This window comes from Ylistrum balloti, unplaced genomic scaffold (assembly GCF_031769215.1).
Source record: "Ylistrum balloti isolate Yb309-2 unplaced genomic scaffold, AGI_CSIRO_Ybal_v1 Utg369636, whole genome shotgun sequence".
NCBI lineage: Eukaryota > Metazoa > Mollusca > Bivalvia > Pectinida > Pectinidae > Ylistrum > Ylistrum balloti.
Genome location: NW_026781899.1, coordinates 1134172 through 1161581, shown reverse-complemented (window position 1 = coordinate 1161581; position 27410 = coordinate 1134172). Strand labels below are relative to the sequence as shown.

At 36.0% G+C, this 27410-nt stretch overlaps 1 protein-coding gene across 1 annotated transcript; it reads right to left on the bottom strand.

The window, feature by feature from the left end:
* Positions 1-13582: 13582 nt before the first annotated feature.
* Positions 13583-20974, bottom strand: LOC132553448 (carbonic anhydrase-related protein-like). The gene is made up of 9 exons (XM_060217697.1): positions 20749-20974; positions 19048-19242; positions 18268-18306; positions 16765-16889; positions 16386-16481; positions 15580-15645; positions 14645-14696; positions 13978-14090; positions 13583-13717 (listed from the first exon to the last, which is right to left on the bottom strand). The coding sequence occupies exons 1-9, from the start codon at positions 20972-20974 to the stop codon at positions 13583-13585; spliced, it is 1047 nt and encodes a 348-aa protein (XP_060073680.1).
* Positions 20975-27410: the final 6436 nt, after the last annotated feature.

Here is a 27410-nt window from a genome sequence, read left to right as displayed (position 1 = left end):
TCGAGAACACTAATCGAGAACAGATTACTTTAGACAAGAAAGAGGTAAACATCTAATTTATAGTCCTTATAGAGACAGAATCGTTCTGTAGCTTCTATGGAATCGTCCGCGTAAGAACATACATTCCTGTTTTTTTTATCAGTTAATAGAATAAATTATATACCTAAAAGTTCTGTAGTGGAAATATTTTTTTTTTTCAAAAGAAGCAATGGAATTCCATTTTACAAGAAAGAGGGATAGCTTAGGTAAAAGAGTGTTGAAGGTCACGTGTTGTCAAGCGTTTAGAAAGGTATATTATATCATGGGCTTTAGGTGACGTCACATTGAACTTTGTTTTTGGGAAGACCGTAATATTTCGTATTCAACGTTGATAATAACTTTGTGTTATATAAAGACAGATATCCAAGGTGATGTTATAGTTGACAACAAGAAAATACTAGCATATGGACATAATCATAATTTAAACTCATATTCAATATTCAATAAAATAGGGCAAAATATAAACCAAAGAAATGTTTGTACGCAAACTACTGAAAAAAAAAAAACATAAAGATAATAAGACCAGGGTTTCAAGAAGAGTAAGCGTCATCTGCTTCATCGACTACATTCGTCATAAAAATCTTGGCAAGACCAAGTAAGTAATGACACGTTCTCAAGGTTTACAACAATGGAACCAATTGGCAAAGTAACGAACTTCAAACACATCAGGCAAAAAAATAAAGGATTTTTTAAGGTACACGAGAAAATTGTTCAAAATAAGGAGGCAAGCATCAACCATTTCAATATGGTATCTATGCATCTCATGAAGTTCAACCATGAGAGATCTTAAATAATTTGTTTTTGAAAAGAATTCATAAAACAATATATTGTGGTAATGGCATTGGAAGCATCTGCTCTTGCAGAACTTCTAAAACATAAATACGTTGATGAAAATAGGTGTTTATACTATAAAGTATAAACAAAAGATATGGTTTAGAAATCACAGAATCGGATATGCACTGTGTCTGAACAGTTTGTCTCTACACAGAAAAGGGACATCTACTTTCATATATTGTTATATGTATACTCTATGTATCTAGATAGTAAATAACCCTTATGAGTACATACTCAACATTAAAGAAAACGAAGGAAAAAAGACAGAAATAGTGCTGCAGAGAAGTGCACAGTTTAATGTGAGACCAGCGAGCGATCAAATTTCAGTTAAGAACTCTCAATTGATATTTTTTCCAAATGAGTTCATTATCAGGTGCCAGCATTGATGTGGGATGCAAAGAAAAAAAACTTTGAACATTTCGTGTTGTGCTTTAGATATTATAAATCAGTGTATTGTGACAGGATCTGGTATCTACCATCTAGCATGTCTAAAAAGGGGATTTACATTGCTGACTACCATGTAAACAACGTCCAAACAGTAACAGGAATTATCAGAAATAAAAACAAGATTCATTTGAAATGTCAAAGTAAACTGCATTTTAATGGTCAGTATGGGATAGAGATGGTGATTGGAGCGGTATCAGACTTGTCCATGGGTCTGATTTGTTTGACATTATTGCAACGTCGTCACAAGCGACAATTAATCTGCAGTATGTTACATCTGTTCACGTAGATACCGATGGAATAACCAATAGGGGGCGCCCTCCTATCCCCACGGGTAAATACTCTCTAAACAATGATTAATCCGTATTTCTTTTATAACTTACTAACACATTCTTGTCACAATTTCTATGGAAAATTAGATTGTAATACAAAGGAAATGAGGAAATCGCATGGTACACAAAACAGTGAGTCGGGTAATGTTGTAGACGGGAGCTAATTAATTACAAGTTCTCATCTGGTCCACGTGCTGTATTTGTTACTGACGCGTTTTACAAAGAGATTAAAGTTTGATGGATCACTCTTGGATCCAGAATCGATGCATTTGAATTTTCTTTTCCACAATGACCGATATCTAATGAAGTTTAGCGGTGGTGCCGGTGTAGAATTGATCCGTGGTTATCGACACGCGAGCTGATTGTTAAATGATCCATCACTCTGTCGTCCAGTAGTAATAGCAGATTTGTACTGGACGTACAGCGCGAGGAAGTCGCGCGTGACTGGATTTACCTACCCGCCATCCACCGATCCGTGTGAAAAAAAAAAAAAACGAAGTTTATCAGAGTACATGTTTTCGATCAAATTGCTGAAAGAATATAGAAACATCTTTGTTTTACATTTTAGGTTTTTTGTATTTTGATATATTTGAATGAAGGAAAGACGTTTATATACTGAAATGAATGTGAACGACTACGATTTAAAATTAAACCGAGATCGTACATGTAGAATAGGTATGGTGATTTCTTTATCTCGAGTTGATTGTTATATTTTTTTTTTGTTTATTTACAAATAAACACAAGCTTAGATGAGAGTTTTTGTAACTTAAAATTACTAACAAAAACGAAAGAAATTCCAAATATAGCAACCACAGGTTTGTATGACCTGTTCTATCACTTTCGAAAAAAAACTGTTCTGAAAATGAATGAACTGTTCTGTTCCAACGGGTTTTGTTACGTCATCAGTTTTTGGCGTTTCGTATAACATTTAGTGTGATGCCGCTATTGAATATGTAAATTGACAACTTCAGAAATACATTGAGATAGCATCACTTATTAGAATTAGATCTTAAATGGTTTGTTATCTTTAAAAAAGAAAAATTGGAATGATAGTCATTGTGTTCTCATTGCGAAATATTCTATGCCTTTGTGCGATTTGAAGCTGGACGTGCTGGACCTTGCCTGCTGGTTTCGTTGTTGTATATCTTGTTCTCATTTGAGAACGTGACATTGATTACGTGGATTGAGCTAGGTTTACAGGCCGGGTGTCGTCGATAACACAGAAGACGCTTACTCTTTCGGAACACCTGATCTTATTCTCCGTGTACGATTTCCAGGAGTCTCCATGGTTTTTACTGAATTTCAGCTTGATTTATGATTACGTTGACATTTTGGTAAATTCTTGTGTTTTTTGTTTTTGTTTGTTTGTTTGTTATTTTTGTGTGTTTTTTTTTTATAGAAATACAAATTAAATCACTACAAAAACAACGGCTTATTGCGCGTTCTAATTTCAGTGAGAGTGTGACGCGCCCTTTTTAGTAAAAAGTCATGCGGTATTGTGACATACCACATGTTGTTTTCACGACTTTTGGAATTATTTATAGACGCATTGGAAGTTGACTAGCACCCACCTAGTGTGACAGAAATCTTTATACATCTTAATACACCGAAGACATAAATGTTGAATTCACCAATTTCACATGAATATCGTTTGCCGTCCAATTATGAGAAATTCCGAAATAAAAAGAAAAAATTTACACTCAAGGACCAGATAATTGAAGGTCTTATTTTTATGTCATAGATATAAAAAAAGGATAAATTTAAAAAAAAAAAAAAATGAAAAAAAAAATCAGTTTTTTTGTGACATACAGTCTACACAAGTATCAACTAATTGTATCTTAATGGTCAGTTATGGCAGCAAAGTTCAAATGATACCAATTCCATTGTACTTGACATTTAGTTAATAAAATCGAGGATTCTCTGAGCCCCTGAGACGCGACATAAGTAAAACCAGATGAAAATGTTCCTATCCTTATTAAAGGTTTATCCCATGCTGATATCATAAGGAATCTGATTTGTATATCGGCACTGACTGGTAATCTTTTGGCCAACATTACTAGTCACTACAATTAGCACAAGAAAACGACTGATATTGTTTGAAAATAAACAACAAGAAAATATCAACATGTCAACACAATTATGATTCAAACTCAAATTCAACAAAACCAGGGTAAAATATGAAACAAAATAAAGACTGACACGTATAACCCTATAAAATTTCAAGGAGAATAAGACCTTGTGTTCCGGAAGAGTAAACGTCTTCTGCTTCCTTAACGAACGCCTCTATGGAAATTTTTGTCAAACCAAGTAAGTGGAACAGCAGGAACAACAAACTAACGAACATCAAACACATCCAGTCATGTCGCAAAAAAAAAAAAAAAAATAGAAAATATTAAATGAGATTACTATGGCGACCGTAAACCTTTCCCATCATTTTCATCAACCTGCATCTTTGTAACCCTATGTAACGAGTTTGTCCGTCAGATGACGACACCTTGCTAGAAAATAATGAAAGTGGAAAGATCCCTGCATATAATAGAATCAATTGCGACATGTAAACAGCATAGGTTGAGGATACCAGGTTGTTGCTATCCAGAAATGGAAAAATTCATAACCAGAAGCTCATTCATTTTATGATTTTGTCCTCCGTATATTTGACGTGTTTTTCACGAAATAAACTTCAGTACAGTTTACAGTCTTATATTTGTACCGTCATTCACATTCTTGAATGAAGACATTCTTTCAGTTTAAAATGGGTATGGCAATAAACAGAGTGGAAAAGCAAATATTCTTATAGAAGGGAAAGGTGTTGAAGATTGGTCAAAATTTCTTCAGAATTCTTTAAAATCCACACACATTACGCTTCTTCAGTAATCAGTACCACAATAAAACTGTAACCTAAATATTGGAAGGTGCTAAGAATGGCTTGGTTGAACAGCTGGACAAGCCAGCAAAAATACTTTGTTCATCATAAAGAATCTAATATAAACGAGGGAGGTCCGTGTGATTGTAATACCAAAGCATTATTAGCCAGTATTTCTTTTTTTGAAAAATTGCATAATATATAGGGTTTAATTCATTATCAAGTAAATTTAGTTATTTTTGTATACAAGAAACGTAGTTATGTTTGCAGACAAGGATCAAGCCAATGGACGCCTTACATATAAATCTTGAAGTGTGGATTCAACATCTGGATCGAGGCTCTCTGACATGTGTTTTGTTTTCATTATTAAGAATCCTCTCAGAAAGTAAATCTAATGCTCCATGTTCTCGTTTCATCAAATTATGTGACAATTTTCAACAGAATCTGTAAGTATCTTGAAAACTGTTTTTACAACATTAACAAGAAAAGAATTAAACTGTTTTATAAATATATTCAAATATGAAATTTTGGTTAAGTAAAATCTTGTGAAAATCCTTTTGAGGAAATGCTGTTCAGTTCACAAGGTGAGCGTAGAAAATTGAAGGATATACTCTGTTATTAGAGGAAACAATTTGATCGGTTAAACCCCCAAAATATAAGGCAAATCTTCAAAACAAAAAAAGACAAGATTAACAGACGTGTGTAGTAACCCTTTACCGCTTGATTTCTGGAAACTAGAAAACTTGGAATGTCGATGAAACAAAACATTTAATCTCATTTAAATCATTGAAGCTGATGGATTCGTTCGTCAAGATCAAGACACCGTATTAAGCAGGTAGAAACGTGACTAAAGAACCTGTTCGGAACAATTACATCCCGTTTGCCTCCCATTTCTTGGCATTAGTGGTAAAGCCATCACACAACGGTACGGTACTCTGATATCACGATACAGGAAGTGGAGGTTACGGTCCAACACGCCAAGCTCCGTTTAACAGCCGGTCTGAACAATATGCCAAATGACGTTTAAAAAAACAGAGTGATGTATTTATCTTCGATTTAAAATAATAACATTCTGTTTCAAAAATGATTCTGTACCGGATGCGTGGAGGACTGGATTTTTCCAGTCAATTCTTAAGTCAGATAGATGGGTCATAACCGATCCGTAATCCTGCTGTGAATATACATGTACGTTTATCTTGAACGTGGGTTAAAGTTAGAAAAAAAGGATAGAAAATAATGATTTTAGTGGACGAACAAAAAAGGACTTTCGGAGGAACTGTAGCTGCATGGGTCATTCTTTGTACACGATATTACTCAAAATAGCAATCCGTAGATAAAAAACAATGTGAAAATGTTTGTTTGCTTCCAAAAAAAAAACAAAAAAAAAAAAAAAAACAAACAAACAAACGCAAACCAATAAACAAAAAGAAAAAAAAAAAAAAAACCCTGAAGTCCTTTCGATACCGTTAATCGTCCATGTCTACCAATGGTACAAATCACAACTGATCGGTGTTAACAAAAACTGGCTAAAAACTATTTCTTCATTATATGATGACGTTAAGTGTGCGAGTCACCGGAAGGATGATATTTTCCTTCCCAAACTGCATAGGGATAAAACAAGAACGATTTTCCAACCTTGGTATTTCTCAGGACATTTGGCCATTTGATACTACAAACATATGCGGTTTGCTCATTTTTACCGGATTACAAATCATTATTTGTTTCTTGTCATTTGTTTTTGTAAGCGCCAGAACAAGTACTTTGCATGTTGAAACGAGCGTCTTTTGCAATCTAGTCATTGTGAATTATTATACGAGAACTGGTCAAAAATCAATATTTAAAATCTAAACGTTTACCTCTTCATTGAAATATTACGAAAAATAACTACAGAGGCAAAGTACCAATTGAGAAAATGATATTATCAAGTGGCATGAACAAGACATCTATAGATTGAAAGTAATGAACTTTATCTTAATTTTGTCTTGAATAATCAAAATTTTATTTTATTCGATATAGAGCATGATGTCTTACTATCGGAATGATGTTTAGAGGAGAAGTGTATATTTGGCCTATCAGAGAAACGTCAGCTATCACCAGAATACTAGATAGTGGCCAGTCTATACCGGAAGTGGCAGTGAGGATAACATCAATCCTTCAATGAATGTGACAACTCCTTCAACGTTAATCAAAGGACGCGAATGTTTTAATTGAGAATTTAATCAAAGCGTGTTGGTGAGCCTGATGTGTTTTGGTCGAGAAGGCCTTAGCTTGTATCGTGTCTATCACAATTCATGTTTGGCTCAATTGATCCCGATAGATTCCGCGCTACCTTTCCCTTGGGGCTGACAGGAACATTGCCCAATAACCATCTGCGATCGAATCAGGGGTCATGTCCAAGGGTCATGTAAGAAGCTGACCTTTGGCAAACACTGCTTCAGCTTCCAGGTGTCAAAAAAAGAATTACTACTTAGACTTAATTTTTTTGCACATGAAGATGTACTCTGTAGTGTTAGGGAAGGCCACCAACAACGAAAATCAAGAATAATCACTTCAGATGACAAAATGGAAAGAAAATTATACACACCTACGTTCACTGCAATATACTGTTCACAGAATCATGGCGGTTCTTACAGTCTTACAGTGAATAAACTGACTTCGCGATGTCTCAATTGCCTCAATATTAATCAAACTGAGTCCGGTATATTCATCAACGTCAGAAATTTACATTTACTCAATTCCTTTAGCCAGCTTTTAATTCTTGGCCGCTTTAAAAGGATTAGCTGACCCCTGAAAACTAACGCATGCTGACCCCTTTCCGTTTGGAAATTCTCGTATTGTACTCAACTGTATAAATGGCGTTAGCCCGAGCTACAATCAATGATGATATTCAACACATATCAAGCAGTTACGAAAAAACTAACACTTGCTTAGTTAAATGCAATCTTTTTGAGTCCATAGACCACGTGACCAGAGGGCATTATTGTGACGAGTGGTCCATAATCTGATTCCGCTAGCTAATGCAGTTTTCGTGTTCGGTCACAGAACTTGTAAGGCTTTTCCAAAGGGGAGGTACTGGGGCCGGGGTCCAGGCGCCCGGAGCGCGCGCTCCCCACAAGTGCACGGCGGCGCGCGAGCGTGAAAAACAAGCAACGTCGATACAACACTAATTACTAGCAATTTCATCAAAGTCAAGTTGAAATGCAAAAGTTGGCAAAGGTTTTGTATAGCAACTAAGAATATGAAGATTACATTCTAACTGTCTATGTTTGCGGTTCTTGAAACAGAACATCGTCACTGCATACGCGTCCTAAGCTGCTTTTAAGCCCTTTAATGTGTTTGTCATTGTATCATGTACGTGTTTACACAAGTAATTGATACATGCGATCATAGATGAATTGATTGAAATTAAAACTTAAAAAATCATAAAATCAGACGAACACGTAGATTTAACATGTTATTACCACAGTTAATTTAACAACTTCACGATAGTAAATACACACAATAAAATTTCTGCGTTCCAATTTTTTTTTTTTTTCTAAGAAACATCGACACTTGCGAAACCATAAGTTTGAAGATTGGAGTTCGATGTTCCAAGTTCGCGTGAACTCTTGTATATACAAATATGCTTGTTGTTCGGGTAGAGAATCTCTCCGTCACAAAAAGCAAACTTCGTACTCTCACGCAAAATGCAGAATTATTGGTTATGATTTCTTGAAAATGCAGAAGAGAAACATGACATTCTTTGTCTGTCTTCATCGGGCATTTTATGATATCTGAAAGTACTGTATCATTATTGTGAATCAATAAGTTTTGGTATATAGTATAAAGAGATACGAATGGGCTAATCTTACACCAGTGTAGAGTATATATCTTCTTCATCCTACAACTGGCACTGCCATTTTCGGAATACATCTTCCACATATATTTTTGCTGTATTCGGTACGTGCGCTAATTCAACATGATTAATTTCTGAATTTACTTAAACAAGGCGTTTAGTAATATAAATAGCTGCTGAAATGAGAGGTTTTGCATATTGTAAAGAGCATGTGGATTTATGAAAAAATCATAAAATCGCTGTTATATCCGACGAAATTTATAACTATATTTCACGCGGAGCAATTATTTTGGCGTCCGTAATCAGGCAAAATGCACCGTAACGTAAACGTCAGGTAAACACAAATTGAACAACAAAACTGTTTTAGTTTCAATAGTTTGATTTTCAATCAAAGTTGCAGGATGAATTAAATACACGGTCAGTGTCTTAAAATATAAGCTGTATTTTGGCTCGGGACAGAAAGACAAAAGTGACTCGCCAGAGGCCCTTCACTTTTGTCTTTCTTCACCCTCGCCAAAACACAGCCTATATTTAAGACACTGACCATGTATTCTCTGTCCATGTGCTGGTATACGGTGAGACCCTCGCATTTCTGTATGTTGTTGTTGCCTTGGTGTTGTGTGTCATTATGCCGCTATTCATGTCTTCTCATATATATATATATATATACTACTATTCTGATCGTATATGTATGTGTATAGATCGGTATGCTGTTAGTCTTGTCAGGTCGAATGTAGATACGCTGGTATGCTATTAAATCGGTTGTATGTTTGTATTTGTCGGACAGAGGAAGCTGTTGACAGAGATGGTTAGCCGCTCGCAGTTTATATTGTCAGACATGCATGCTGACAGTGTTGAAACATTAAATATCTTGCTTACAATCTAATAACGCCAGGTTTACTGGTAATTGATTTGTGTATTGATTCTATACATAGAGAGGAGTAGACCATATTATCTTGTTTTACACGAAAGGAAATTAAGGCACTAGGCGACAATTATAGTGAATAGTGTAGCCACTAGAAAATGGATATAATGGTCAAACAGCATTTAATTTGTACATTTATCGGTAGGATAGATTGGCACTTTTCTCAATTAGCTCAATTACACCTGTGAAAGATTGAATCTTCAAAGAAGAAGACCTTAATCATCCCATTAGGTAAATTGTCAACTGGTTCCACCTGAGGGAGAATGCGCGTGATTTCAGGCGCGACCGGAAGTCGGCAGACTGTCGGTAATTGTCAGAATCATGTATAAAGTAATGGTGAAAACAAAGTTGTTAAGATGTGTCATATTTACAGCTTTTTCTATTTTCCCCTAAAACGCTGGTCATATTTCTATAATTCCAGGATTACTGAGTTATACAGAGGCAGCGAAGCGGACAGGTGGATCCATCAAACTGACAGCAAGACAGGGGGCGCTGCGATCGGGTGATACCGTTTCCCGGTTATGGCCTGACAAACCCACATTCGTTGTTTTGTGTGTCGCCAAAAACGATTGGTATCTAAATGCCACCTCAGTGATGTCAAACATACCGAGGTACTGCACATTACATCAAAGAACAACACTTATCGTCAAGATTTTAATTCACTTTTGCTCAGAATGTAAAAATCGTCGATTTCCTGCATCGAGAGTGTTAATGAACAAAGATGCGCAATTCTACATCCGGTATAAAACTATGTCAAGTAACCGGACGTTACGTCACATTAACAGTACACCGCACTACTCTGCTGTAAACAAACCTCTGTTTAATGACGAACATTACGTCACAGCGACGGAGCATGATGTCATTGTACCATGCATATGTGCCACATAACGGACGTTTCAGAACGGCATCACTGCGCCCTCTGGTCGTGTTAAGTGGCGGTTATTAACCTTGTTCGATAGTTTTATATAGCCTGCATCCGGTCTTTCTTGCAGTTAAAAAAATTGAATCAAAGTTACCAAGATTAATGACCAACAGCATATGCAGTCAGTTCTCGTAGAACGTACAACAGGCGCTAACACTTGCTTGTTGATGGGAGAGACGGGACTTTATTGTATAAAACATTTTCACGCCTGAAATTGACAGTATTAATTAAATAAAAGTGTTTTCGAAGTGTTTATGTTTTGCATGCGAAACCAATTAAAGTTAAATGACATTCTTGTTCACGCCATATTAAACTCAACCTTTCAATTAACAATAACACTGTGTCGCCGGACGAGATCGGCGGTCGGCGTGATCAACTCAAAGGGCGCAAGGATTTTCAATATGCAAATTAGATTTGTAATCAGTGACCTGAATCCTTTGTGGATATTGAACACGACGGGAACACGGGAATTACATTTACAGGGCGTGCGCGGGACTATAGCGACCTCTAAGAGAATTATAGTACGGGCGTATGCACGGCCGATAACTACAGTTTTCCTCACAAAGGCTACGTGTACTTCATATTCGTTTGATATTTGCATACCATTTTAGAAATCAAGACACCTACCAAAATTTAATTTTCAATTCCAACTGAATTTGGCTTTGAGATGGGTGGCAATGACAAAAAAACACAAGCTGTTGCGATTATCGCACATAAAGCTGTGAATGACACCACTGGTGAACTCTAGGTCATCGAGGTTTGCCGTAACCTGCACGTCACATTTTAATTCATTCGAGTAGTGACATGGTTCAGAATATACACATATATTTGACGCTGTTTTAAAATCATCAGATGTATGAAAATTACAAAATATCTTAATTTTGGGGCTGCTATGCTTCCTCGTCTAAATTTTGAATTTTTCATTCCGTCACTTTGGATTTGACCTCAGTAGCCTCCTAGGTTTCAAATTTTAGGTCCTTATTATCACTGACGAGTCCTAGAAGGACGAAACAACTGTATCATGCAATTTTGATTTATTGTTTGGCTACTCTAAATAATTACAAATTGTTAATGACGTCTAGATCTTACTACATTTGCAAATGAATTCAAACATTTATTTACCTTGTTAAAATTTACCTCTGTCTGGCCAAGAATTGAAATATGACGATCAACGCTTGTTACCGTGGGTAACTGCTTTACAATGGAAGTTTAACCGACGTCAGTTCTGCAGGTAGGACATTAGAGTTGTATCTGCGATAGCCGTAGCTTGGTTATGGGAGGCGACTAGATCGTTTAGCAACACATTTATTTCTTCTGATGTCTCCTTGACATAAACAATTTTTGGTTTTTGAGTTCAGAGTTTGTCCTTGTGATAAAGGCTGCGCTATTGTCATTAAACTGGCACTTTTGAGCTATCTGTTTGTCGTTCAGTCTCGAAATGGATACACAAAGATTGTTCAAAAGAACAATTGTCGGTATTATGAGACTGAGTTGGGGGTCAAACTATTATGCCCAGGTTATACAACATTTCAGTGTGATGACACTATAAAAAGTCCATTAGTGGTCCTTTCATCCATGGATACTTCCCTAACATGGCCATGGCTGTTGACAGTCTGTACGTCTCAAAAACAAACAAATTAACTATTCAGTCCAAATACTAGTTATCTATTTTTATCTGCATGAGACCGACCTTGATTTTATTTTGGTCGGTGCTGAATTCAAACTACACAATGGGTAGTCCGGTGGCGCAGTGGTAACGCACTAGCCGACCGGGGTTCGATTCCCGGAACGGACGTGGAAAGGTAAGGGGTCACCTGCCCGACCACGTGGGTTTTCCCCGGGTACTCCGGTTTCCTCCCACAATGCGCGCTAACATCCGGGCCAACAAGTATAATTATATGTATATGATTAGTATAAATTGACATAACTTGTTTCGCAATTGTTGTAAAATAAATAAAGTTTATATTTAAACTACACAATATACATCATAATCAGTATCCAAGGATGAATTGATCAACAGTTTTTATCATAATCCAATAATGCTGGGACTAAATAACACAAAAACATAACGCATGTTTTACTTTTTATCAGTTACATTTCAAATTTTCAAAAAGGCACGAAAATATTTACAAAAAATGTGTCTACTCTCATTCAATTTTTAGGTTTGAATACAACTTCACATTCACAACTAGAATTGTTTCAGTTTCATTATTATGTGTGATAAAATCATTTGTTACTTGCATTCAAATGAATATCTACACAGAATTGTGAATGTTAAATGTCTTCTAAATCTCATTTTCGGTGAAAAGCGTTGCATCAAAATTAAAGGTATCATGAAAACGGAGTTTCTCGAACTAGTTCAATTGATGTGGTTTTAGGGGCAGAGCCCAAATAAATCTGTGTGTCATTTAAATATCTTAGCGATTATTTCAGCGGTTGGTAGGTCCAACAAGGGTGAATTAGTCATCTGTTTTATTAGTTAAACAATTCTATGAATAACTTACAGACAAAACATATGTTTTTCTTTTTATCCTTTACATTTCAACATCGCATTTTGAAGACCCACACATATAAAAAAAAAAAAAGAAAAGAAAAAAAAAAAAAAAACCCATCCTCTGACGAACAGAAATACAGATCATGACCTGTTTGTACACTACATCATATACACAAATATACTACATACATGTACACCATACATATCAGATACAGGTTTACTTACAGCACAGTCACTACACGTATCATAAACCCTTAACCCTTTCTATTCTCAAACAGTGCCAGGTGCTGAGCATTTACTTTGCTTGAGAACTTGACAGAAATTTCTGTTCAATATACAGTAGGCCATACCAGTAAAATTTTATGTTTTATTAGAAATTGAAAAAAAAAATGATAGGATATAGGATCATCACTACATATTTATCTTATCTACGGTTATCAGACAACTGATAGCGAATTTTTTGTACCGATTGCATAACTGACATATTTTTCAACGTTATTACTCTAACTGTAACATTTCATGTATTTGTTTTATGACTGAATTCGTGATGACGAAGTCAGCTGATCCATTTGTCGATTTCGTCGTTATGGTGCTAAATACAACGACTGTCCAACTTTTACAAAATGTATACAAATTGTTATCCTATCGCTTGTATAGTCCTTTTCACAGACTAAATAATTTATTTAATACAATTTTATAACATATTCGGTGTCAATGATCATCGTGACGTCATGTTAATCATGGTGCACGTTTGACTCTAACAAACAAGCACATCAAACCATTTTAAATGTTTTCGGAATTGTCCTACAGGTATAAGGTACATTTTAAATTCAGTTTGAGGTCCATCACACGGAATATGTGCTGTCTCCCATAACATATTTACTGTAATCACTTCTATTGAAATGAAGCCCTCACTACCCTCCCGTTTAAGGGCTGTACTGGGCGGAAGTTGTCCACCAGCCGTCCACTTGATGTCTTTCCCGGCGAATCTCCTTTACTGTAGCACAAAAGTCGACGGAACTCTTCTATCTGACGAAATAAGTAATAAAATACATTAAAATCGACAGAATTCGAGATATATCGGATAAATGGTTATATATTTGCTCAATTAAAGTAACCATCACGACAAATAAATTAAGACATTTCAAATCATGTCACTGCATTTCTGTAGGCAAGAAATAATGTATGAAGGGAGGTAACTCTTATATCATTAAGTTTTCCACGAAACGAATACATGGATTCCTCACCTGTCCAGGAAGAGTAAGTGTTAATTAACGGGATATACCTACCTGTCCGGGGGACACCAGGAGCGGGTACCGAAACATTATCCACGTAGTGTTCTCAAAACAGGGAGGAAAGGTCAGTGATCCCTCGTATGACCAGTAGTCCCGTAGGTCGGGGTCTGTCGTTAATAATATTTCAAAATACCGTCAAATTGTTAGTTTCATAATTATATGTGCTAAAACCAATCGTGTGTTGCATTCCAAGGATTATTACATATAATTGTGAATGTTAAATGTCTTTTCATCTCATTTTCAGTAAAAAGAATGTAGCATAAAAAATATTACGAGAACGAAGTTTCTCGAACTAGTTAAATCGAAGTGGTGTACGGGCAAAGCCAAATATACTAGGGTGTTGTGTAAATACTGAAATACTTGGCGATTTTTTCAGAAAACAGAAATTGTTATTTCTCATTTAACCATTTATAGATGAGACGACGGAAGGAGGTCTAATACCCTCTATCACCAACATCAACACCTTGACCTCCGACTTTCTCCATTTGACCCCATCTCCATCCCCATTTTCGAATCCTAGACACGTCTCTTAATGAATATTCATACAGAGTTAGTGTTTGATTATTGTGTTCTTTTCATCAAATTAAGATAAATTATCTTGTCAGCTAAATTTAACGTATTTTTACACGCCCTAGTTGGAGTCTATACAGTAGACACTTACCCGGAAGTAGACAGACAGGGTTGAAAGGAGTGTTTGTTGTTTTCTGTCGTCCCTGAAATAACAATGCTGATGACATTTCTTCAAAGTAAACACATATCAAATCAGGTCACTAGGCAGAAATAAAATTCGTAAGTTTAACATTTAAGACATTATGCGTATATATGGAATTCTTTTTCTTTGTTTTTCGTTCGAAATAATAAACATCATTGTACAAATACCGTGACAAAACAATGAATGTACGCTATAAGTTTGATAAACATCCCGTTTTAAAACGAGTTTGACAGGAGTACATATTAAGACAGCCCAAAAAATTTGAGCACCAGTTAATTATTGAGGACATCCATTGAGCTGATTATACTAACGCAAATTGAGTTCTACTGGGGAAGTGTAATAGACACAAAGAAAACAATATATGTAATCGTGCAATAACGAAAAAAATCATTTGCATTTTGCCAGTGACCTTTAAGAAATCTGCTTCTCCTTGTTCAGGAGTCGTGACGACAAAAATATACTATATCAGACAACTTTTAGGGGTCATACAGTTGTCGTCATATTGATGACGCGTCGAGGTCAATCGAGGTCATTAATGCAATTGTCATCCGGGCTAGATATGCAAATAAGAAATTTTACAAACAAAAATTTCTTTATTTTTATTTAATATTCGGCAAATGTTATTCGAGCCAAATTGTAAATCAAGTGATCAAATTATAAAACTGGCGAATTATATGATGCTCGATTCTTCTAAATAAATATAGTATCACATAACGACACAAATTATTTTAACTGTGATGTAAAAACAGTTTGTAATTGATGCAGTGCTAAAATGTATAACGATTTATATTTTGTATAAAAATCACGTGTTTTTTTATGGAAATGAATTTGAAGCATCAGATGTTCTTGCTTTTAATGTCACCTCTGTGATTAAAATAACTTACCTTGAAAATGATGTCACATATAGAATCACTGATAAGCGATTTAACTGCTGCATTTTCTCTTCCTATCTGTGGAGATAGAAAAAAATGAATGAATGGTCTTGTGTATGGCAGAGTTATTCCCCTTCGCCCACTTAGTATTTATTTTCATAGCGAGTTAGAAATGTTGATTTCAAGTTTAAGACGCACTATGCAGTATGTCATGATGGAAAATCCCCGCTTTGTGGCAGTTTGTAAACTGATGATGCCTTTGTGTGGCAACATTACGTGGTTGATACTCGTACGTGACGTCATCAGGTGATTATTCATTAATCATGCCTTTATTTCTTACACTTTGCGCTATCACGTGATTATATATCACTGTTGATGCTATGACATGATTATATATGAATGTTGATGATATCACATGATTTCATATGACTGTGTACGCTATCACGTGATTTTATCTGACTGCTTACGCTATCACGTGATATATCTGACTGACAATGATATCACGTGATTATATATGGCTGTTGTTGATATCACGTGATTTTATCTGACTGCTTACGCTATCACGTGATTTCATCTGACTGCTTACGCTATCACGTGATTATATCTGACTAGTGTTTCTACCCCGTTGATTATGTCTGACGACTGATAATACGTGGTTGATACTATCACGTGGACGCTAAACATATGTAAATAGTCTTTTAATCAACAGATAGTTATGTATATATATATATATATATTTGGATGAATCATGCGTCCCTGACCAGGACATACAGTCATTCCGATGAAATTCTAAGCAATATCTAATTTTCCGAACTTACCTGGACAAACAGACATATAGCAGCTGTTCCATTCGGCTTACCGCACGCATCTTCCATACTGGAATACAAACTGGCATTCCAATGCACAAACTGAACCTGAAATGGCAGACCATAGGTAACCATAACAACTAGGACAACTAAGTAGATTTATCCTTAATAACGTATATGACATATGTAAATGAATGTTTACATATTTTTATTTTTCTAATCAAAATAAATCGTTATTGAAAAATATTTTTTTTACATTGCATGGGGAATACCCTTTGGTTTTGGTGCATAAAAGACCAATACAAATGTACTACAGAAAAAAAAACAAGATGGATGAAATGTAAGACCGTGAAGAGTACATTCAATATAAACTCGGGACTGCGAAGAATACCTCCATAGGGAACGCCTTCCCGTTAACGCGATGCTCGGACCCCTTGTTATTGGTGGAGCCCCAGTGGAACCGAATCTCCGCAAGTTCGAACTCATGTCCAGGTGGTAAAGGACCGCCTGAAATAACTGCAAGAAAACGTCGACATTATTTTTAAAAAATGTTTTAAAGTAATCAATACACACACAATATATATATATATAGCAATATGGTTAACAATTATTCATGTATACAATTTACTCCAAGTAAGAATGGTTATCAAGCAACGAATTGTTACCTGAAGAAATTTTACATTGTAAATTTTTCTTTCTGAGAACAATATAACAAATAGATATCATTCAAATGTTCAACGAAATTTGGGATAGCGTGTCACACAATTACACAAACAACGGTTTGATAAATCAGAACGTAAATTACCATTGTGTAAAATGCAATTTCTGATATCACAAAACTTATATTGTATATCAGTAAATGTATCATATAAAAACGAAAAAAATGTCTCATCACAAACGATCACAAAATGCCACATCACAAACGATCACAAAATGCCACATCACAAACGATCACAAAATGCCACATCACAAACGATCACAAAATGCCACATCACAAACGATCACAAAATGTCTCATCACAAACGATCACATAATGCCACATCACAAACGATCACAAAATGCCACATCACAAACGATCACAAAATGCCACATCACAAACAATCACAAAATGCCTCATCACAAACGATCACAAAATGTCTCATCACAAACGATCACAAAATGTCTCATCACAATGTCTCATCACAAACGATCACAAAATGCCACATCACAAACGATCACAAAATGCCACATCACAAACGATCACAAAATGTCTCATCACAAACGATCACAAAATGTCTCATCACAATGTCTCATCACAAACGATCACAAAATGCCTCATCACAAACGATCACAAAATGTCTCATCACAAACGATCACAAAATGCCTCATCACAAACGATCACAAAATGTCTCATCACAAACGATCACAAAATGTCTCATCACAATGTCTCATCACAAACGATCACAAAATGTCTCATCACAAACGATCACAAAATGTCTCATCACAATGTCTCATCACAAACGATCACAAAATGTCTCATCACAATGTCTCATCACAAACGATCACAAAATGTCTCATCACAATGTCTCATCACAAACGATCACAAAATGTCTCATCACAAACGATCACAAAATGTCTCAGCACAAACGATCACAAAATGTCTCATCACAAACGATCACAAAATGTCTCAGCACAAACGATCACAAAATGTCTCATCACAAACGATCACAAAATATTTTAAAATGATTGTGCTTATTCTAATACCATGCGACAAGGTTCATTATTGTACAACACATCCTCAGAAAATATCTATGAATCTATGATTACACCACAAAACGCGATACTGTGTTCAACAACATATCACAAAACACCATGAAATTAGATATTTCGCTCGCCCACTCTACCCTATACTCACTAGACCGCTGAGCTATATCAAACCGGACGGACGTCTCAGCTGGAAACCAAAGTGTAAATAATTGTATTTTGACTCTACAAATATCATCTGATCTTTTAAAGCAGTATCTGTTACTTCCCGGGATCCTAGAATTTACCGTCATATTCTAATTACTGGTAATCTTTGTTATTGATATCTCAGACGGGCAATTTTAACACAGTATGATAAAAAACAGTTGTCACAAATAAATTTTTTGTCAAAAGGACCAAGGCGTTCTAATGTGTAGGCCTACTCTCTATTAATTTGTTATCTAATTGTTTATTTAAAAAACAATCCTTGCGGTAGATCACAGCGGTTTTACCTGTCTGATTTCTTGACACTAAAATAATTAATAGTGTGCAGTTTGTATGTGTTTGACTGCGCATCCTCACTATTTCTATGTGTTATCATTTCTTGACACACAGAATTTTGATTTTATTAAATCAATTTTTACAAATTCCATTTGTTGTGGTCACATTAGAAAATCCCGGAAAATCATCTTTTTCGCCGTCTTATTCTTTCTAGTAGCGAAAGAAACGAGGGAGGGGGCACACATTTTGACAACTTCGTACGCCAATGTTAAATTATTACGGTAAAGACATATTTGCCAACCACACAAAAACCTATATCTACTACAAGATACTGTAAACGACTCAGGCCAGTTTCTACACCTTTTGCCCCGGGACTGTGGATAATGATTATCGGGGAGATGTTTTGCGTTTGTTCTACTTACCTCCCTTGTTCATTGCTTGAACTACTTACCTCCCTTGCTTTTCGGGTATACGATCAGGTTCTGGCCGTTGTTGAGGATGTCTGTCTCACGTGAAGTACAGTAGTTGATGGTCAGTGGTGTTTTGGCCATGGTTGGGTCATACTGGGCTCCAGCGGACATGAAGTCGATAGGGGACTGATGTGTGCCATTCGCTGCTGGGAAATCCTTCCCCCATTCCATAGCCCCTATTTTAGGACAAGTAATGATACAGGCGTGAAACGGGAGTCACAAGTGACAAACAATACTGACTTGTATTGTATATGGCGGCTGTTCATGGTCACTTTCTCATGAAATGAAGCTTTAATTTACAATATTTACATCGTATTCTGATGCTTGTCTGGTCTGAATACGAAAATGACACTCACGCACGCCAACAAATAATTACTCGACCACAGCAGGCCCTTTCAACCCATTCAGTGGGCTCTACGTCACCGACGACACCCGAACCTTATTCATCCCAAGATCTTCATCATTTTTAAGTATACATATATTTGACTCATAACTTGCACAGTATTACGAATGGTCAAGCGTTGTCTTAAAGAAGTAAAAAAAAAAAATTATTTTACAACGAAATGTCAACAACTCACACTGAATTTTGAAGTTCTAGTATTCGTGCTTAAAAATCTGTTCCGATGTCATGCTTGATGAACAAGGGGAATAGAGTAGGTATTTATTTACAGTTGACGAAAATAGACAAAGGGAGAGGAAAGAAACTACGTCTCGTCATGCAACACAATACCATTTCCCGTTTATGTAGTGTCATCCAATTCCAGGGGAAGCGACTCTTCCTTGTTATCAACCAGTACTCGAATCCTACACAACAGGCAGTAATAGGTCTTTTAAGATATCACTGCTTCATGTAAAATACGGGGAAAGTCACATTCCCTCTCAACACCAGTGTCAACAATCACAAGTTCAGAAAGCAAACTTTAGACCGTCTGGTGGATATAGACAGACACAACATGTGAAGACGAATCAAGCCAGATTAGTCATCAGCACCAAGTTTAATAGGAAGTAATGAAAAACATCTTGTCACTGCTGGGGTTCGAACTAGGGACCCTTCGGTCTAAAGCCGGATAATCAGCCTCTCGACTGAAGGGAAATTCTCAATAGCCATGCTAGTAAGGCGACCTGTGCTCACAACTTCTACACTACTCCCTCCTTCACAAAGTCTTTGACCCCAAAGACAACAATAACCCAGATTCAACATCTCCAAGGAAGCATCTCAATCTCCTATAGCTTCTAACCTTGGAGTGGTTAAAGGCACCAAATCTGTAATAGGAACGAGTAATGAAAAACCGCTGGGGTTCGAACTGGCGACCCTTCGGTCTCTAGCCGGACACTCTACTACTCTACAAATAAATCCTCACTAGCTGAGGCTAATAAGGCGACCTGTGCTGTCAAGTACCAAAGTACCAAGTACCAAATACCCCTGCATGATGTAACAACTGTAGCGGATGTTTCCTTGGCATAATTTGAGAAAGACGCCTAAATCTGGAATTTGAATTTTCACTCGTAATGATATTGTCTCCTCAGACACTGTCTCTTTCTTAAGAAATATATTTCGTGTTTTGGCCCCTGGTCGACTCATTGCTCTCTGTTTAACGTTAACCATTGTGGTGGTGTAACGACTGGTCTGATAATGTTACCAGACGGGGTGACCTGATTCGTACCTAAACCTATATACTTACTGTCGTAACTGAATCCGGAATTGCCATCTCTGAGACGGACGGTCCTAACCATACAGATCATCCGTGCCGTGAAAGGGAAGGTCAGCCGCGATCGGGAATGGCTGTGGGGAAGCCGGGTCAAGTGTTTAAGGTTTGGTTGTTGTGCTGCCCGTGGTACAGACTTCCGAAACGTCAGAGTTTTGCGTCCGACTTTAGACCCTGGGGAAGGAGAACGCATGCTGGACATTTCGGAAACTGCATGAGAAATGTTGGTATAACTTTCCTACAAAATGTTTACGTACAAGGCACGTGAATTGTATTCACTCCCGATGTGTGTGGTGACACTACCTGGCGTTCATGTATATTGTCTGTACCATGGCCACTCGGCCATTGCGTGCACATCGATCTTGTAGTCTATTTGATACGTGCATGATTTTGTATTATACATGGTGAAATTAGTGATCTCATAGGACACCAGGATAGTAACAGATAAATTCCGCATTCAAAGATTGCAGTAATTTTCGATTTATTTCCATCGGTGAAAAAATCAATGTGTATGACAGATTTCTGTCCTGTATTGTAACAGCTATACACATATGAACATTTACGGAAAATTCAATTAACTTCAAGTTTACGTTATGATTTTCTCTCAACGTACAATATTCGTTTCGTTTCCACCAACACTGCACAGCGACGTTAACCAAGTTTCGGGAAAAAAAATGTTTCAATAAAATCTCATTGTTATGAATGGTTTGTCGAGTGGTAGAAAAATGAAAATTCTTTTTTTTAATAATTTTTCGGTGAATATATATTTAAGGATTTGTACGATAGCACAACAATAGTTCTGATTAAGTAAACAAACGGAATCATCAACACAACGAACAAAGTCATGCTTGTATTAGTCATACGTCGATCGATTTTAATGGTTTTTAATAGTTTTAATAATTTATGGTTACGATTGAAATCAGAGAAAATTTCAAAGTATAATGCACGCTTTGATGGTACAATTAAAATATATAAAAGTTGAATTCACAATGTCATGTGAAATGTATTTTTAGAAATGTTCCGACATCACATCGATTTAAGCATTAGCGAGCAATCTCATTTCATGAAATTCAGAAATGAAAGTATGCTTGTTTCATTCGATGTTGCTGGGTTTTTTTGTTTTGTTTTTGTTGTTTTTTTTTTTTTTTTTTGTATTTTTAAAGTTATTTCAATATATGTACAGTAATGTTGCTGATCCAAAGGTTCCATATTTAGATAACCAGTCGTAATTATATAAATGTACAAGTCTCCATGAGTTGAAATATTCAATTACAGTCTCGTGTGTAAGGTGTTTACCAACAATTACTGTTCATAGGTATAAATAAGCGCATAAAAATGATTACTAACAGGGGTTTGGTATACAGTGTAAGGTAGATTAAATAATCATGAGACATGCACAAAGATAGCAAAATATCAGAGACAATATCTGAACCATCCTGACTCGGTATTCCATTATTATAGCTGCTACCTGAGAGCGCGTCACACGCATCACACCTTGTTCTCTGGTCCCTAATGATGCTGATGTTTCGTGTAGTTGTGGTTGTGGTCAGTGTCAAATTTTACACATGTAACGAGAGAGTAAACGATACAGGTAAACTATAGTAAAACTATACAGGTAAACGAGAGAGTAAACGATACATGTAAACTATAGTAAAACTATACAGGTAAACGAGAGTAAAACGATACAGGTAAACTATAGTAAAACTGTACAGGAAAACGTGAGTAAAACGATACAGGTTAACTATAGTAAAAGTATACAGGTAAACGTGAGTAAAACGATACAGGTAAACTATAGTAAAACTGTACAGGAAAACGTGAGTAAAACGATACAGGTTAACTATAGTAAAGGTATACAGGTAAACGTGAGTAAAACGATACAGGTAAACTATAGTAAAACTATACAGGTAAACGAGAGTAAAACGACATAGGTAAACTATAGTAAAACTATACAGGTAAACGAGAGTAAGACGACATAGGTAAACTATAGTAAAACTATACAGGTAAACGAGAGTAAGACGACATAGGTAAACTATAGTAAAACTATACAGGTAAAACGATACAGGTAAACTACGAAAAATACAGGTAAACTATAGTAAAACTATACAGGTAAACTATAGTAAAACTATACAGGTAAACGAGAGTAAGACGACATAGGTAAACTATAGTAAAACTATACAGGTAAACGAGAGTAAAACGACATAGGTAAACTATAGTAAAACTATACAGGTAAACGAGAGTAAGACGACATAGGTAAACTATAGTAAAACTATACAGGTAAACGAGAGTAAGACGACATAGGTAAACTATAGTAAAACTATACAGGTAAACGAGAGTAAGACGACATAGGTAAACTATAGTAAAACTATACAGGTAAACGAGAGTAAGACGACATAGGTAAACTATAGTAAAACTTTACAGGTAAACGAGAGTAAAACGACATAGGTAAACTATAGTAAAACTATACAGGTAAACGAGAGTAAGACGACATAGGTAAACTATAGTAAAACTATACAGGTAAACGAGAGTAAGACGACATAGGTAAACTATAGTAAAACTATACAGGTAAACGAGAGTAAAACGATACAGGTAAACTATAGTAAAACTATACAGGTAAACTATAGTAAAACTATACAGGTAAACGAGAGTAAAACGACATAGGTAAACTATAGTAAAATTATATCTGTCATCAACAGGTAAACGTAGGTAAACGATAAGTAAAAATATCAATCAGTGACAGGTAAACAATATCAGTAAACGACAAGTGAAACAATGTCAGTCATTGAGAGGTAAACGTAAGAAAACGACATCTAAGAAACATATTTTACTATCAGTGTTAGCAACAGACAAGACTATAATGCTAGCGATTAGTAACTGTATTTAACAGGCAGTCATTTAAACCTGGAAACATGCAAACCATTTATGTACTTACGCACTGCAAAGCAGGGACACAAGTCATTTACCTGGGTAGCTATGCGGATGGTACACAATGTCTTATCTAAAACCTTAATATTATCTGAACAAGGAAGTTCTCCTTATGCTGCTGGGTTCGGGAGGTGAAACGGCGATACCGGATGTATGATGACTACGAGCCCCGGGTGTTTATCTTTCCATCACCATAGAAACCTGACCGGATGTCTTGAGCCGGTATATGCACACCACTACCAACCCTAGTCAGTGGTCTGAGTCAGTCGCGTGTATCTTTATTTAGATCTACCTGTATTTAGGGTTATCTTGTATCTATATATTGGCGATAATTACCCTTCACAACGCCAATTTAGATTTATGACGCTAAATAAAATCTCCACATGGAGTACTTGAGGATATGTAAATGAGCGATAGTGACTTTCTTTAATCTGCTGAATGGTGAACTGTACATAAACCTCGTGGCATACATTGTCAACTACACTGTTCCTTATAATGATTTTGCTGTGCAGCAATTTATGACTTAAGACTAGAATCGATACCATGTCACCATCACCTACATCTGACCCTGGTCACTACATAAACCCACACACCAGATTCTACACGGAAAGTTGCTTTGATATTCATCTTTTTTTTTTAATTGAACACTTATGAAACACTTTCTCCTACTCTTATTGGCACATATTGATGCGTATGATAAGTATTCTATGGAAAAAATTGGAATACTTAAAGGAAATTCCTGTTTTTGCATCCAATCGGGACACGGAACTTATGTTGAAGATGTTATTACTGCGACAATTTTTTATTTATCTGTGACGTCACCAATATGACTGATTCTTAGAGATATATGTCGAAACAATTCTTTTTCTCAAACTTGTTGGGATTCATTCCTAGAACCAATCAACCAAACATCATGACTGATTCTACGCCTTTTGGTTAATCAATTGAAGTCGTAATGCGTGTTTACGAGTTCGAACCCTGTGATTTTGGATATGGCAAAATATTTTTAAAGGAACCTGTAAGTTAAAGAGCATGATTCTACATCGTTCGTGTTCATCAGAAGAGTGTAAATGAACAGAAGTAATTTTTTTCGCAAAATATGTCTGAGTTCAATGTTGGAACCTAACAAACATGACGGACGGAAGGACGGACGACGGACGGACTGACGGACACAAAGACACGATATAAGCTCATAAGTTTAGCTAAACATCTGCTGAGAAAACTGAGTTAATGGCCGTCCCTTGTTGTTAAAGCTGTGAAGCAAACGAGATCTGAGATTGTCACCATACAAACGATAGATTTAAATGTACTAATGAAAAATCCATTGAAAAATATTGTCATATATAATGTGATAGGAATGAGTGTGTGATTTGCGATACAGTTCGATAGAAGTATACACGTATGTCCAGACTCCCTTATTGAAAAACCAAATGAAGTATTTGGCCGCATAATTTACGTTTAACCAGGCCAAACTTAAAAGAGAAAATGAATTTTCGTTTCTCATAATTTGGAATACATATTGTTACAGTAAAAAAAATCTATATTTTCGGGAAATATATATAAATATATATTTTTTTCCGTTCATTGGTTACAGGAAATTATCATAATTATTATTTGAACAAACTTTAAAGTGTAATATCTAACTCATGGATAGCACAGAATATGGCAATTTTCTAAATATTATAAGACCTGCCCAAGACATCACAAATCGTCGCGTGTTTTGACTGTACCATACTGCTTTACAGTCATACGCGGGAACATATTCATGTGTGCTGCATTGTTAGTCCAGAATATAAAATTTACCAGAATCGGTATGAATACTTTCTAAGCATAAATATATCATATTATAATACATGTATCTTTCAATTTCTAGAGATTTTTCTTTCACACATTTAATTTTTTTTACCTGTAAAACCGGTCTTTATATTTGTTAGATTTTTCATACAATGTCTGACGAAATATTAAGGTAGCACACTAGAAAATTGGTTCGTTTTCCAAAATTACAGGCCAAAATAACATTTTTCCTAAAGTTTGATTTCTGTAGAGTTTTGTTCTTGTAGGATATCGACATCAAATTGATAAATAAGAAATATTTTCTGTTGCAATTATGTCCTGGTTGGAGCTACCTATGTGCAATCCAACTGATCTAATTGGCAACCCTGCTCTTTACCCCTTGTATCGATGACCTTGACAGTAGTACGATAACGTTTTGTGTAGATCTGAGTTTTCTGGTAATTATGAGATTCTATTTATGGAATTAAGTATATCAACTAATTATGCGTTGCTTAGTGACAAATGAACCTATATGTAACTACCAGCTGTTCCGTCTGATTGTACAAAAGACACACAAGTGAATAGCACTTTTCCATAATCTAGAGTTAGATACAGTAGAGCCAAACAATGAATTATACTACATTATATAGCTGTTTCGTCCTTCTAGAACTCGTCAGTGATGCTACATCATACAACTGTTTCGTCCTTCTAGAACTCGTCAGTGATGCTACATCATACAACTGTTTCGTCCTTCTAGGACTCGTCAGTGATGCTACATCATACAACTGTTTCGTCCTTCAAGGACTCGTCAGTGATGCTAAGGGCCTAAATTTTGAAGCCTAGGAGAAGACTAAGGAAAATCCAAAAAGATCACAAGAATAGTCGAAATCCAGACGGGGAGTTGCAGCAGCCCCATTATTAGATAAATTTCGTAATTTTTATACATTACACAAAAGTGACGTTTCATTGTATTTCAGGGTCAGCTGACAGTGAATTCAAATGTAGGGATATTGAAAAAAAATGATTAAAGTAAAAGAAAAGGAGCATTTTCACTTCGTTTGCACGAAGTCCCATGCAAGCAACAAAACAGACAATCATTTCCTAAGCCGAGATTCGATTATGTACTCAGTGACATTTATAGTAACTCTGATCCCTGTTTTCATGACAACAGCGAACGCACGTGATTAAGTTACAATAACAACTGACGTGGCTATATCAAATAATTAGAATTGTAGATTTGCGATCTGGAGGACAGATCTTACGGAACTGAAAATGGCATACATAATAAGTATACATATCAAATATGTGTTATGTGTGCGACTTTCAATAGGAATCGTTGTCATGATTGTTTGTTTAAATTAAATTCACAAGTTAAAAAAAACAAAACTATTATCACCACGGTAACTAGCTAACGTATCTACCGTTGTTGTGTTTTTCCATTCGCCCAGTTTATAACAAAAATGTCAAATGAACCCTTGTAAGTATGTATCGTCATTTTAAAGCAGATTCTTTTATAGCTCGCGTACGCAACTGACAATGAAATTATCCTGACTGCTTTAACAAGAATATGTCCCTTACCGTCCATTCATTGAATGAAAATATACACGTCAGGGAATTGCTGTAGAAAGGCATAACTTGGACCCCCCCCCCCCCCCCCCCCCAAAAAAAAAAAAAAATAGTAAAAAAAGAAATTTGTTGTTTTGGTAATTTAGTTCCTCTGTAAAAAGTAAGTAAAGAAATGATACTAATACGGACGGTTGACAGCGCATGGACGAATGGACATTACTGCTAAGCATACTCTTTTCTGATTTTCGATCGGGAGGATAACGGAGGGATTGGTTATAACGTCAATGCGATCGTTTTGACAGGATAGCTTAGGAGTACGAACTCTCTTATTCAACAATATTGAGATTACCTTAGCTTTTGTTGGTGTATCTGCCTCG

Excerpts from the sequence above, each read along its gene's own strand:
- LOC132553448 (XM_060217697.1), bottom strand. The coding sequence starts at position 20,974 with ATGTCCAGCATGCGTTCTCCTTCCCCAGGGTCTAAAGTCGGACGCAAA. Across the intron at positions 18,307-19,047 it reads ATACCCGAAAAGCAAGGGAG|CTGAGACGTCCGTCCGGTTT; the intron begins GTAAGTAGTTCA and ends TTTGGTTTCCAG. Across the intron at positions 13,718-13,977 it reads TCCTGGTGTCCCCCGGACAG|ATAGAAGAGTTCCGTCGACT; the intron begins GTAGGTATATCC and ends TTATTTCGTCAG.